Genomic DNA, 15,114 nt, shown 5'->3' with positions numbered 1-15,114 from the left:
TATGGCAAAAAGCAAGTGATGGCTCATTTTAATTTTTTTCAGTTCAACCCTAAATATCAAAATTAGGTTTGAATTACTGTAAAAATGCAAAATTCAAAGGCTTTGATATGATGAAAAAGGCCTAGAAAGAATTTAAGTGACATAACCCTTTTCTCCTTTAAATTCTTTTCTGTAAATTGTTTATTGGTCGTCCTTTCTGGGTACTAGTTTTCTTAACTTCAACCTGATTAACAACAGTTATCTTAGCAACAGGCATTAGAATTGTCTCTTACAAGGAGAAGATTCTGGAACCCTGTGGGCAGTCAGCCATTTAGAGTGTTCCTAGGGTATAAATGACAAACGCATTTAGAGACCTTTATGTTAAATAGATGAACGTACTTCATGAATTTTCATTTTTGCAAGCCAAAATTTTGCCTCATGCCAAGATTTGCCATATGATTTAATTGTCTGACAGTGATGTAAAGAAAGATCTAGATAAAACAGAAGTAACTAAACATCAAATTTATTTCTGGCAAATGACCTGAGTAATTTCCATTGGATAAGAAAAATTCAGAATAGGTGCATTCGTTTTTTATTGCGGCCCTAACAAATTATCCCAAACTTAGTGATTTAACACAACACAAATTCGTTATCTTAACAGTTCTGTGGGTTCGAAGGCCAGTGCAGGTCTCACTGGGGTACAATCAAGGTGTCATCGAGGACTGGTTCCTTCTGGAGGCTTGAGGGGAGAACTCATTTCCTTGCCTTTCTAGCTCCTGGAGGCGACCCACAGTCCTGACTTACGTGTTCTACGCCAGCAAGGTTGTAGCTCTCGAGGACCATTCTTCCATAATCAGACTTGCTGCTGTTCACAGCCAGGATGTCTCTCTGCTTTCAAGGACCCTTGTGATTAGAGTAGGCGTGCTGGCATGTTCCAGAATAATCTTCCCATCTGCTGATCCTAAACTTAATCACATCTGTAAAAGCCCTTTGCCATGTAAAGTAACATCCTCTCAGGTTCTGGGAAACACCGGTAGGATGGAGACTTTTTTTTTTTTTTGGTGGAGGGACATTATTCTGCCTGCTATAACATGGAGATGCTTAACATGGGATTTCATTTAGAGGAAGTATTGTTCAAATGTGCCCCTGCTTTGTTACAGGTCTTGAAGAAACTTTCACTTGGGTATTTTATAGGGAAGAGTTGTACATGTTTAAAACACAAACAAACAAATTTTGTTTTTATTTGTTTATATACGTTTGGATTTGAACCCGCTGATCCAAGCTAACGTTCATTCTCTCTTGTTTTCTTTGACAGTGATAACCTGCTGAGGAGAGCAGCCTGTCAAGAAGCTCAGGTAATGCCATTTCATGTGAAACAATGAGAACGTGCCTTATCTCCAGTGTGCAGAGACGCAGACTGTTCCAGGGCCCTGCACAGGCCCTGCCTCAGTGCAGTTGGGCTATTTTTTCCCACCATCAGGGGATGAATGAGGCTGAGAGCCAACTCGGAATAGAACGGGAGGAAGTTAACCATCTGGCGAGGAGCAGTTATAAACGCCCACCTCTTTAGTTGTTGACTTCGGCATTAGTCCTAAGAACACACCAGTTGGAGCTCTGGGAATTTGTTTGCTTCTGCAGTTGTCCTTGGGGAGAGGGGTAAACCCTAAGTTGCCCCTGATCCAAATAACCCCCAAGGATATCAGTGCAGAACAGATGATACGGCTCAAAGTCAAATCGCCTTAAAACTGTTGATTCGTATTTTTAAAGCCTGTCTCTTCAGTACAATTGATTCATCCCATGTGCATTGTTACCCTGATCCCATGATATCGCACTTAAATATTCAGGTGTCTGGCTGTGTTAGTTTCCATTGAATTGTGAATCCTTTCAAGTGGAAGATTACATTTTTGTTCTTCCCTCCCCTCCAGATTTGTACATTATGCCTTGCAGGTGAATTTCCACGACTGAGTTGTCTTTTTTGTTAAATGTCATTTAAGTTGATGACGTCAGGAAGTCAAAAATGACAAAGGAAGTCAAAAATGACAAAGGTGTAATGCATTTCGTAAGAGATGTGGGTGGCAAACCTCCTGTTTGTTCCTGAAATGTTTTCATGGGTGACGAGGACAATGGATACTATGAATACATTCCTCTCTTTTGTGGTTATCTAACTGGTCTAAATCTGTGTTTTCAGAGTTTGATTACTTTTTTTGTTCACCTCATACGGTTCTAAGTTGTTCTGGAAATCAGCTCATATAAACTTTATATTAAATTCAAAGCGATTCCCACCCCAAGCTAATTTTCTATTAGCAACTGGAAAATCTTCTTGTGAGGAGAACCCTTTCTTTCTCTCTCTGAGGAAGAGTGGTCTCTGGGTCCTCCTTTCTGCAGGTAGGTGACTCCACCTCTCTTCTGAATTCCATCTCCTTACTTTTTCAGACCGTGTTCCTGTAGTTATTTCCCCCCTGATACATTTACCTCTTCCCGCTCTTCTAATTCTCCACTTCCCAACACATATTTAGCTCTTTCTATCTGATAAAAGAAAGTGAATTCATCCTTATAGTCTCCTGTAATTACTTATCTCGTTTATGTGCTTCTCTTTGCAGTCTAAATTCTGGAAAGAATTTGATTTTTTAATCTCCTGTAAACTCAACTCCCTATGGTCTTTCATAAACTCCTTAACCCACTATAAACCTGAGACTTGAGGTGCAGCTCTAGAATTCCAGAGACTGGGAAGCAGGACAAGGAAGAATAATCTAGAACAGTAGATGTAGAATCTGGTAAGCATGAGAACCTGGTTAATTATATAATTTCTGGCCACATTTCAGAAATAATAAGGATAGAACAGGAATAAATTGCAGTATTTGGAGATTTGGCAGCAAAATGTTAAGGTCTAATTCAGTAAGAATGAAAACAGTAGAAATTATAATGTACCAGAATTTTTTATTTTATTTTTCAAAAGGCAGTGTGTCTTTCTGAAATATTCAGAAAAGATTTACTTTTTTAAGCAAGAACTAGACAGTGGTGAGAAAGGATCTCCAATGGACTGTCAGGGAGCCAGTGGATTTAGTCAGATATTGAATAAAAATCTTGTTAAAACTTTCATTTTTTTCCCCCCTATCTTTACGTTGTATTGAATTCTGTGTTCTTGGCACAGACCTCCCCACCACATAAGACTCAAAATTTTGGTCTTCCTGATGTTTCCGCCTCTCATTCTTTTTCCTCGTCTCCAGTCCTGATGTAATAGCAGTAGCTCCCATGAGCTCCCATTTTGAGTCCTCACACCCAGTCCTCTGTACTTCTTAGTTCTGCTTCACCCTTTATCTGATCATCTTTAGAGCTGATAGAGGAAAGTTTGGGTTTTGGAGTTAGATGTAAATTATAAGCTTGTAATTTGTAACAGTGTGACTTTGATTGACTTAATCTTCCTGAAGCTTGGCTTTCTAATCTAGTAAAATGAGAATATTTACTACTTCCCAGGTTTCTGAGAACTAAGAATAATGTGTGTGAAAATGGAAAATACTAGGTGCTTAGCAAATATTACAGTTCTTTCCCTGTGCCAGTAGGCGCTATTTAATTATATCAGTAGCAGAGAAGAGGCAAACAGTATTAGACTTATTTTATACACGAGTATATATACAAAGAGAGGAAGATTAATTGCTAACACAAAGATTCTTCATAATAAGCTTTAGTAATAAGTTGGAGTAGAAAAAGATTACACTCTGAAAATTGAAGACAAATGGATTCAACTTCCCTTCTGACAGACGACACGTTATGTGTTTATAATAAACATATCTTATGGAGAAAAGTTACTTACCTCTGGTAGGTGATGCAGGGTTTTTTATTACAAAATGAAATTCAGCTTATTAAATACATGGTACACTTTTGTATTGTTTATGGTGTTTTTGCTACTATGAAATCATAAAAGAACTTTTTTTTTCCCCTCAGAGTAGATATTCTATCTGCTGGAAGTAAATTCTTTTGGAATGAAAGAATACATGTGATCACTAACTGAATAAAAGGACATTGGCTTAAAACTTTTCTTTTCTCCTGTTTAGGTGTTTGGCAACCAGCTCATTCTTCCCAATGCACAAGTGAAGAAGGCCACTGTCTTTCTCAATCCCGCCGCTTGCAAAGGGTAGGTGATTCGTTATGTATTCAGTTGGTGATTTGCTACATACTCAGTTTTTCTACAGAGAAAAAGGTCACAGACGATCAGGCAGCTAGTTGGATTGTAGGGAATTGAAGCACTAGCTTCAATACTCTTCTAGCACTAAGATTCATTTGTAATGTAGAAATAACGGTTTATAAGACACAACTGTAAAGCTAACTGATGCTTCGCACACTTGTCTAATTGAAGTCTAATAATCATTCCAAAATTCACCAAGTAGTAAGAATCACCAAGCACTAAGTGTCGTCTGCCTGGCGGTAGCCCCCCTTGGGAACATCTCCTGCTGCTCTGAGGTAAATTATTAGGCCTTCTCTGTTACAGGCTGTTTAGAGCTGGCCGGAAGCCCTGAGGGTTTGTGAGATCAGACACGTCCTTTCCAAAGGATTAACCTTGAGCCAGGTCTTGGAGGTCATCAGAGGGAGAACACTCAATCTTCCTGACTAAGGAAATGTCGATGGGACGGGACCTTCCCACAAGAGGAACTAGTATGTCCCTTATTATGTCACAGGACAGTCAGTGAACTGGTCGGGCTGGCCTGGAAGGGTCATGTGCGGGAATTGTGGGGATTAAAGTATGAAGGATAGTGGGGACCTTGGTTGATTGATAATCCTGTGTCCATGTTCATTTACTGTAACAAATGCCCCTCACTGGTGAGCGGTATTGAAAGTCGGTGTGTAGTGGGGCAAGGGCTATGTGGAACTCTGTACTTTTTAAAAATTAAATTTATTGGGATAACCTTGGTTAATAACATTACATAAGTTTTAGGTATATGATTCTCTAATATATAATACATCATCTGTATATTGCATCATGGGCTCAAAGTCCAGCCTCCTTCCGTCACCATATGTTTGCCCCCTTTACCCTCTTCATCCTCCCCCACCCTTCCCTTCTGGTCACCATCATACTGTTGTCTGTGTCTATGGATTGGTTTGTTTGTTGCTTTCTGTTTTATATCCCACCTATGAGTGGTTCTTGTTCTTTTCCATCTGTCTTACTTCACTTAGCATGATACTTTCAGGATCCATCCATGTTGTTGCAAATGGCACTATTTCACCAATTGTTTTTATGGCTGAGTAATATTCCGTTGCGTCTATGTACCACATCCTCTTTATTCAGTCCTCTACCGAAGGACACTTTGGTGGTTTCCATGTCTTGGCCACTATAAATAATGCTGCAGTGAACATAGGGGTGGGTACATACATCTTTATGAATAAATGTTTTCAAATGTTTCAGCTAGATACCCAGAAGAGGGATTGCTGGGTCATGTGGTAGCTCTGTTCTTAATTTTTTTGAGGACTCTACATAGTGTTTTTCCATAGTGGCTGCACCAGATTACACTCCCACTAGCAGCGTATGACGTTTCTTTTGTCCACATCCTCTCCAATACGTGTTATTTCCCATCTTGTTGATGGTAACCATTCTAACAGTTGTGAGGTGGTATCTTACTGTGGTTTTGATTCGCATTTCCCTAATAGCTAGTGACGTGGAGCATGTTTTCATATATGTGAAGTCGAGCATCTTTTTATGTATCTGTTGACCATCTGTATGTCATCTTGGGAAAAGTGTTCAGGTCCTCTGCCCTTTTTTAAAATTGGATTGTTGTTGTTTTGTTTTGTTTTGTTTTTTTGAGTTATATGAGTTCATTATGTAATTTGGATATTAGCCCCTTATTGGCGTTATCATTTGCAAATATCCTCTCCCATTCGGTTGGTTGCCTTTTTATTTGTTGGTGGTTTCTTTTGTGTACAGAATCTTTTTATTTTGATGTAGTCCCACTCATTTATTTTTGCTTTTACTTCCCTTGTCTTTGGAATCAAGTTTGCAAAAACTCCTCTGAGATAAGGTCCATCAGTTTAATACCTTTGTTTTCTTCTATGCATTTTATGGTTTCAGGTCTTCAAGTCTTTAACCAATTTTGAGGAAATTTTTGTGTGTGGTGTCAGATAACCTCTAGTTTCATTGTTTTGCATGTGGCTTTCCAATTTTCCCAACACCATTTATTGAAGAGGCTTTCCCTCCTCCATTGTATGTTTTGGCTCCTTTGTCAAAAATTAGTTGCCCATATACATGTGGGTTTATTTCTGGGCTCAATTCTGTTCCATTGGTCTGTGTGTGTATTTTTCTGCCAATACCATGCTGTTTTGATTATTTTAGCTTTGTAGTATAAATTGATGTAAAGGAGTGTGATGGCTCTGTCTTTGTTTTTTTTTCCTCAGGATAACTTTGGCTATTCGGGCTTTTTTGTGGTTCCATACAAATTTGATTATTTTTTTGTTCTATTTATTTGAAAAATGCCATTGGGATTTTGATTGGGATTGCATTAAATCTATATGTTGCTTTAGGTAATGTGGCCATTTTAATTTTGTTGATTATTTCAATCCATGAAAACAGAATATTTTTTCCTTTCTTTGTGTCTTCTTTAATTTGTTTCAACAATGTCTTGTAGTTTTCAGTGTATAGGTCCTTCACTTCCTCTGTTAAGTTTATTTCTAGATATTTTATATTTTTTGTTGCAATTGCAAATGGGATTGCTTTCTTTATTTCTTTTTCTGACATTTCACTGTTAGTATATAGAAAACAATGGATTTTCGTACATTTATTTTTGAATCTTGCAACTTTAGTGTATTTTTTTACTGTTTCTAATAGTCTTGGTGGAGTCTTGAGGATTTTCTATGTATGTAATTATGTCACCTGCAAATAGTGCTAGTTTTCCTTCTTCATTCCCAATTTGTATGTCTTTTCTTTCTTTTACCTGATTGCTCTGGCGAGGACTTCCAGTATTATGCTGAATAACAGTGGCAAAAGGGGGCCATCCTCGTCTTGTTCCTGATCTTAGAGGAAAAGCTTTTCATTATTTAGTGTGATATTAGCTGAGGGTTTGTCATATATCGTATTTATTATGTTAAGGTACTTTCTTTTTATGTGAATTTTATTAAGTCGTTTAATCATAAATAGATGTTGTATTGTCAATTTTACTCATCATTTATTAATTTTTGATGTAGTCTTTAGGGTTTTCTATAGATAGTATCATGTTTTCATAATGAGAGTTTGACTTCTTTCTTTCCAGTATGGACACCTTGTATTTCTTTCTTTTGCCTGATTGCGTGGCTCGGACTTCTAATACTACATTGAATAAAAGTGGTGATAGGGGCATCCCTGTCTTGTTCATGACCTTAGAGGAAAGGCTTTCAGCTTCTCAAACAAGTTTCTCTAGTACTTTCTTGGGACTGAGTGTGGCTTCACAGATAGGAGGACAAGTTAGTTCCACCTTATTTCTTTTAAATTCAGCAGTTTAAGATATTTACCTACAGATTGTTTAAATTCACTCCATTACTCTGCCTAGTTGAATCCTACTTGCCTGGCTTTGTTAAAGCCACTTCCCTCTCTCATAAACATACCAATGATAATGCATGATAATCATTCTTTTTTAATATCAATACTAAACAAGATCAACAAATGAACAGACCCTAACACAACACAATCAAAATACTCAATACAACTAAATAAAGTCAGTGGTGGCCTGTGGCAGAAGCTAGCACAGAACTCCGTGGGCTCAGAAGCTGAAGGACCACGTCTGTATATGCTTTTCTGCTCTGACACTGTAGGAGCTACTTTACTTAAATCCTCAGTTCACTCAGGATTTAAGTCAAACCAGAGATGTAATGGTACATACCTTATGAAATTACCATATAGAATAGGTGTCTTCAGGATTAAATGCGATAATGCCTCTGAAGCATGAGGCATTATTTCCGTTTCATAGTAAGCATGGGATATAAGAAACATAAGCTGCTTTTATTGTTATTTTTGACTTGTCAGCGAGGTTCAAAACATTCTCTCTTTTGTTCCCCCACTCTTCCCAAGAGTGTTTGTACCTCTCCTTCTGCCTGCTTTAACTGTTCTCTGTCCGTTTCCTTTACAAACCTGATGAGTCAGCATCTTGCTGATTCTGATGAGGGAAAATATGTGGCAATTTCTTTAAGCTCTGATCAGTCATTTTGAGTTTCTACGTCTAAGAGACATTTGCATTTAAAAAGTTAAACGTCTTTTAGAGCAGTTTTAGGTTCTGTTTACATGTTTATATAGAAATGTGTTTGCATTTTTAAAGATGGATTCTTTTTTTTTTTTTTTAAAGATTTTATTGGGGAAGGGGAACAGGACTTTATTGGGGAACAGTGTGCACTTCCAGGACTTTTCTCCAAGTCAAGTTGTTGTCCTTTCAATCTTAGTTGTGGAGGGTTCTGTTCAGCTTCAAGTTGTTGTTCTTTCAGTCTTAGTTGTGGAGGGAGCGGCCCTGGGCTCAGCTCCAGGTCCAGTTGCCATTGCTAGTTGCAGGGGGCACAGCCCACCATCCCTTGCGGGAGTCGAACCGGCAACCTTGTGGTTGAGAGCCCGCGCTCCAACCAACTGAGCCATCCGGGAGCTCAGTGGCAGCTCAGCTCAAGGTGCCATGTTCAATCTTAGTTGCAGGGGGCAGAGCCCACCATCCCTTGCGGGACTCGAGGAATTGAACTGGCAACCTTGTGGTTGAGAGCCCACTGGCCCATGTGGGAATCGAACCGGCAGCCTTCGGAGTTAGGAGCATGGAGCTCTAACCGCCTGAGCCACCGGGCCGGCCCCCTAAAGATGGATTCTTGTTGGAAAGTATAGTATCATTACCTGAAGGTGAGGCTAAGGAAAGGCTTTCTTTCCTAAGCTCGTTGTCCCCTTGAGCAAGGTGAATCCTGTGTGGTTCTAGGAAGCAGCCAGAAGCAGCCACTCTGAAACTCTCCCGCATCTCTTTTTAAAGCTCTCACTATTTAATTGCACTATTTTTGTCATCTTGACCTTGCCCTGACATGTAATTTAGTATGTAGCTATTTCATTATGTGGTACTGGTTTAAAACTACATAAGAGCTTTAAGAAATAAGATAACTGTGTGTTTAGCATTAATAATACATTAAGGAGTGTGTGTGTGTGTGAGTGTGTGTGAGAGAGAACTTGGAAATTATTACATGTATATAAAGTTTTATCTCTGATGCTATCTCACCCTTAATTATATAACAAATAATGCATTTCTTACTGGTAACACTTGTTCTTTACTCTTTTGTATGGAACACTTGAAGGAAAAAAAATGTCTCCACTTTTATTTTAGAGATTTTCGGTACCCGTGGCATCACCGACAGGCATACATAAAGGCCCAAGTGTTCAAATCTTATTTCTTTGACTTAGAGGAGCTTACAGATTTGTTGTGACTGATGTAATAGATTGAGACTTCTCCTAAGTTTTGCTTCTCTGAGATAGATCTGATCCACTTCCAACATATCCTTTCTTGTCAACCTAGTAATGAAAGTAACCCAGGAAGGAGACATGTTTTCAGTAGCAGTAGTTCAACGCTTTATTGTTTGGGTTAAGCCCCAGAAATGGTGAACTGGCGAGGGGAGATTTTATCACCTGCTCAGGTAGGCTCTTGAACATTTATCCAAGCCTCTCAGTTTCCATGGTAATTCATAATAAGAAATGTTTTGTGTTCTGTCTGTGGTTGGTGGTTATTCTTTTTAGTTTAGAGAATGTTGAATTTGCTCTGTGCATAAGTACACATGCTCTCATGGGCTGTCTTTGCATCTCTTTCTATATAAAATATTCTCAGGAAAGTCAAAGTATGCATCACTGATAAAAATCTTTTTGAAAGAGTACTGAGTACATGTGGAGGTAAAAGTTAAATGTTTGACTAGTTGATTGTTTTGAAAGCACTAGTTGTTTCTGATGTGATAGTCGAAAATATTTGGGTAAAAGACAGGTCAACTGATCGGTATGTTTAACATTCATTCAACTTGGAGACGACGCTTTTGGGGACATTTTGCAGCTTCTGTGTCCCTTGATTCCTAGGCCGTGTTTTGGAATCCTGCCCTGAATTGGAGTCACTATCAGAATGATGTGTATAATATTTTTAAAACACACAAACTCTTCTAAGAAGTGTTTAACTGTTATTATGGGACATAACAAACATGTAATTTCCTTTTCCTCAGAATGTACACGTCTACATTTAGATAGGTTTATTTGTTTACTCAGTTGTGCATTAATTCAGCAGATATCAAGTATCTTCTACCTGTGCCAGACGTAATCCTAGAGGCCAGGGGATTCAAGGATTAATACAATTTGGTGTCTGTATTTGCAAGTCTAGTCTCAAAGACTGTCTTGTAAATCACTAATCATCACGCAACGTGAAGTTTCCTAAGAGAGGGGTGTGCAGAGAGCTAGGGCAATGCAGAGGAGGAACCGTGCCTGGGGCCTCTGAGCAAGCTGCTGATTCTCCTGTAGTTACGTTAGGTAATTTCAAACTCATCTGTATCCTAGCAGAAATTCTGCCTTCCTGGAAAAGAAGTTTGTTCTTTCTCCAGGGTTATCACTACAGGTTTAAAACTCAAGAAATAGAGACACCACTAGTATTTGAAATGATTAAAAGTGATGTAGTTCTCTCCCAAAAGTTGTGTGCACTGTGTTAGAATTAAACAATACTGTTTGGTTTAATCTATTCCCTTGGGCCATATGAAAAATGTTAGAGTAAATATATTTTTCTCCTTCCACCACTGAGATATAAATAAGTTCCTTGAGGACTTACTACGTTATGTTTAGGTTACAAGTCTTTTTGTCTGCTTTGTCACGTTGTATCCCCAGCGCCTACACCTGTCTAGCACATAGTAGGTGCTCAATAAATACTTATTGAATGCCTCCAACATTGTTGCCTCAGTGGAGCCATGTCTGGTGGACCTTCTGCCTCTAGAGGAACTAGACTGAATTGTAAGCATCTCACATGGATAAGAACTTACTGTGTTAGGCAGAGGGTAGATTCCTAGAGGCCTCAGAGTGAGAGAGTTTGTGTTTCTATCAATAAAAACACCTTACTCATTGTTAGACTTCCTATATTTGAACAAATAAAGGAAACCTGTGTTCCTTAGTCTAGTTCTTGTCCGACACTAAAAAGATGCTTGGGCTTTCTAGTCATCCTCTTAAGAATTCGTGTTAAAACATTTGTGTTTTTTCCTTTGTTTACAGCAAAGCAAGGACTCTGTTTGAAAAAAATGCTGCCCCGATTTTACACTTATCTGGCATGGATGTGACCATCGTTAAGGTGAGAACTGCGCCAGAGGGTCGATTTTATCCAAGGAACCCTCCTTATGATATCGCCTCTTCTTAACAAACATCACTTCTCACTTAAGCACAGAGAAATCAATGTTGTGTACTTGTTCTGGTAATTAATCAAAGCAATTTTGTTTTTTCAAAACATTGGCAGCTTTTCATTTTCAGAAGAGGATTAGATGGAAGCATGAACTTGATTCTTATCTAAAGATGGGATGTGAAATTATTGTCTCTTGGCAGATGAAAATTGTGATAGCTATAAGAATTCTTTTTTAAAAAAAATACAACAAAAAACTTTAAGTGTGAGTAATTAAATTTCTTGGTAGTTCCACAGACATGTAAACATATTTTTCTCTGGTGATGAATTTTAATTGGTAAAGATTCAGAATTTATGAGATGTAGGTAAAAATAGAATTGTGCTGTCTCGGAAGATGCCTCCAGATTCTACGTTGTGGACTTTTAAGTGGTATGTGTGTGATGTGTCCGTAAGTGTGCATATTTGATGAAAATCTCTCTGTTACCATGCTTATAAGTCTATGGTTTATGGATTTTTAACGTTATACACTTTCATTATGTCAGAGATGAAAAGCTCATTTAGTTTAATTTACCGTGCGATTTTGAACTCTTTTCTCCAACTTGTCTGAGATATGATCTTCAGCTGTCTGCCTCCAGGGATGGGGGTGAAAAACGAACATTTATTTATTTAAGTACTTGTAACGCATATTATAGGCTGTATGTATGAGAGATCCTAGAATGGTTATTTCAGACTGATGTTACTTGTTCCTGGAATGTTTGGATGAACTTACAAGTAAAACCATCTGGGCCTGGAGCTTACTTTGAGAGGATTTCTTTAATATTAATTTTATTTAATGGCTCTAGAAGTACTCAAGTTCTATTTCTTCTTGCGTTAATTTTGGTAAAGTAAATTTTGCAAGGAATTTGTTCATTTCATCTAAGTTTTCAAATTGGCATCAAGTTGTTCAAAACGTCTTTAAACTTTTAAATTTCTGTCACATCTGTGGTGTCTCATTTTCATGCTTATTATTGTTTTTGTCCCATTTTTTCTCTCAATAGTCTCATGAGAGGTGCGTCAGTTCTTGTCTAGAATTAGTTTTTGGCTTGTTGATCCTCTCATTTATGTTTGTTTTATTAATTCTTGGTCTGTCTTTGTTTCCTTCATTTTTGCGTCTCTTTACTTTCAGTCATTTGCATCCTTATATTTTAGATGCATCATTGGTAAAGGCAAGAAAACAGGATATTTTAAAAATCAATTCTTTTGTTTTTATCTTTTGACTGGACCATTTAATCCATTAACATTTATTGTACGTGTTGATGTATTTAGATCTATTTCTATATAGTTGTCTATTGCGCCAGAACAAACTGCCTCAACAACTATTTCCCTGCTTATGATTCTGTTGGTCAGCAGCCTGTGTTCAGAGCTGTTCTTGTCCTGCTCCCGCCTGTGCTCTTCAGTGGTTTGCTTTTCATGGATTAATGACTCATTTGTTTTTATCACTGAATAATATTCTGTTGCATAGATATACAACAGTTTTGTTTTTTGTTGTTGTTTTTTTTTTATCTACTTACCTACTAAAGGGCATCTTGGTTGTTTCCAGTTTCGGCAATTATGAACAAAGCTGCTATAAACGTTCAAGTGCAGGTTTTTTGTGGACATAATTTCTCAACTCATTTAGGTAAATACCTAAGAGCGCAATTGCTCTATTCTGTTAAGAGTATGTCGGCTTTGTGAGAAACTGCCAACTGCCTTTCAAAGTGGCTGTACCATGTTGCATTCCCACCAGCAATGAACGAAATGTCCTGTTGCTCCATATTCTTGCGGCATTTGGTGTCAGTCTTTGGAATTTTAGCAATTCTAATGGATGGATGGATATATATATAATATAATTATCTTGATTTGCAGTTCTCTAGTGATATAATATTGAGCATCTTTTCATTTGCTTATTTTCCATCTGTGTTTATTTTTTGGTCAGGTGTCTGCTCAGATTTTGGATCTTTTCATTGGATGGTTTCTTGTTTGTTTTCTTTTTGTTGAGTTTAGAGTTCTTTTTTATATTATGAAAACAAGTCCTTTCTCAGATATGTGTTTTGCAAATATTTTGTCATACTGTCTTTTACAGCTGTCTTTTCATTGTCTTAAGTTTTTCACGGAGCAGAAGTTTTTCATTTTAAGGAAGTCCAGCTCATCAATTTTTCTCTCATGGATCTCACTTTTGGTTGATTTATCATTGCCAAACCCAGAATCACCTAGATCCTTCTTATGTTATTTTCTAGAAGTTTTCCACCTTTTTCTTTTACGTTTAAGTTTGTGATCCATCTTGAGTTAATTTTTGTGAAAGTGTAACGTTAGTTGTCACTTCATCTTTTTGCATCATTAGCACACTCTTTTTTCTCCTTCCTCTTTAGGTGCATTTGGAATTTTCCTTTTAGAATTAGAGCCTCAAATTGTGTTATCCTTATTAATGTAATTTTTAAAATTATAGTCTATTAAATCCGTTGAGATCTTTTTGCATTTCAGCTCTTTCATTCACGTTCTTATTCACGTTTATTATTATTATTATTTTTTACAAATATTTATTGAGTGCCTACTCTGAGGTAAGCCCTCTTCTAGGTATAGGCGATACAGTCAGGACAAAATAAACTTTTCCTGTCTGTCCTCAAAGAACTTCCATTCAAAGTGTGAAAGGATGGGATGCAGATATGACATATACAAATAAATGCACATGTGGTGATGAGTGCCAAAGGGAAAAATAAGAAGGGTTATGGGACCAAGAGTAACATGAGTGTTAGTTGAGTTCAGAAGGCCGAGGAAGGCAATCGATAAGATGCCTTTTGAACAGAGACCTGAAAGAAATGAGTCTTGCAGCTGTGCAAAGAGGGAAAGAACCCAGGCTGAGCAGACTGCTTGGCCAAAGGCTCTGAGAAGGGTGTGTATTTGGGTGTTTGAGGGAGAGGAAGGGGGCTAGTGTGGTTGGAATGGAATGAGCTTGGGGAGACAGAGCGGATGAGGTTGGAGGAGGAAGGAGGGGCAAGATTGTCAGCTTTGTATCACTTTCATATTCAGTAAATTACCTTCCATCTCCACTGTTGATAGAGTGTTATATAGGAAAAGGTTGAAAGGACAGCCCTAAAAAAATGTCACTAAGAACCTACCTACACTTTGATATCACTTCACTGAGCATCTCACTTTGAGCCTAGACATTCAATTGGTAACTAATTTAATTGTATTCTGGGGTGTTGTTTCTACATTTCCCACCTTGTGTGTATGTGGGGAGGGGGCAGCTTGCTGAATGCCAGATACAATGTCTGTCTAGTTTCCCAGATCTACTGAGCTAGTAATCTGTCAAAGATGAATTGTTTCATTCTCAGCAACCCATGCCTGATTCCCAATGATCACCCGTTTCAGGGTGCTCACAAACCACCCCTTTAATTAGGATTGACATATATTCTTTATTTAAAAATGAAATACTTACAAATATATAATCCTAATACCAGTCATTTCATTTTGAGAATAAAAGTAGGACCATTCATTATAAAATTCAATGGTGTTAGTTTAGGAACTTCCTTTTTCCTCTCTGTTAATTGTGACTTATTGTCACAGGGGCTTTAGGCCATCTGAAATCCAAACCTTTAATTTTTGCCTATTAGTGTGTCTAGAGTAGTGGGAATTGGAGGGAGTATTTTCTTATTTTAGAATTAGTTGTATCATGTCTATAGAAAGTCAATGTTTGGTGTTAGGGGTGGTTGCTTACCTGGTTCGTTTACGCTATCTGAGACAAAGTCTTCTCAGTAAAAATGGTGAGGCCTCGGTACGTTTTGTGACTAACTTCAATCCT

General features: G+C 37.8%; 1 protein-coding gene across 3 annotated transcripts in view; it reads left to right on the top strand.

The window, feature by feature from the left end:
- The window catches only part of AGK (acylglycerol kinase), a 75,857-nt gene that overhangs the window by 26,105 nt on the left and 34,638 nt on the right, over window positions 1–15,114 (top strand). For all 3 annotated transcript variants that reach the window (XM_019749857.3, XM_088799875.1, XM_074315264.2), the window contains exons 3-5: window positions 1,295–1,334; window positions 4,032–4,111; window positions 11,177–11,252. In XM_019749857.3, coding sequence (XP_019605416.1) covers window positions 1,295–1,334; window positions 4,032–4,111; window positions 11,177–11,252 — 196 coding nt within the window. The remainder of the gene's footprint in view (window positions 1–1,294; window positions 1,335–4,031; window positions 4,112–11,176; window positions 11,253–15,114) is intronic.

Source organism: Rhinolophus sinicus, chromosome 8 (assembly GCF_057876585.1).
Source record: "Rhinolophus sinicus isolate RSI-liver-muscle chromosome 8, RSI-T2T, whole genome shotgun sequence".
Lineage (NCBI taxonomy): Eukaryota > Metazoa > Chordata > Mammalia > Chiroptera > Rhinolophidae > Rhinolophus > Rhinolophus sinicus.
Note: the sequence above shows the minus strand (reverse complement) of the source record. Positions and strands in the feature narration are given on the sequence as shown.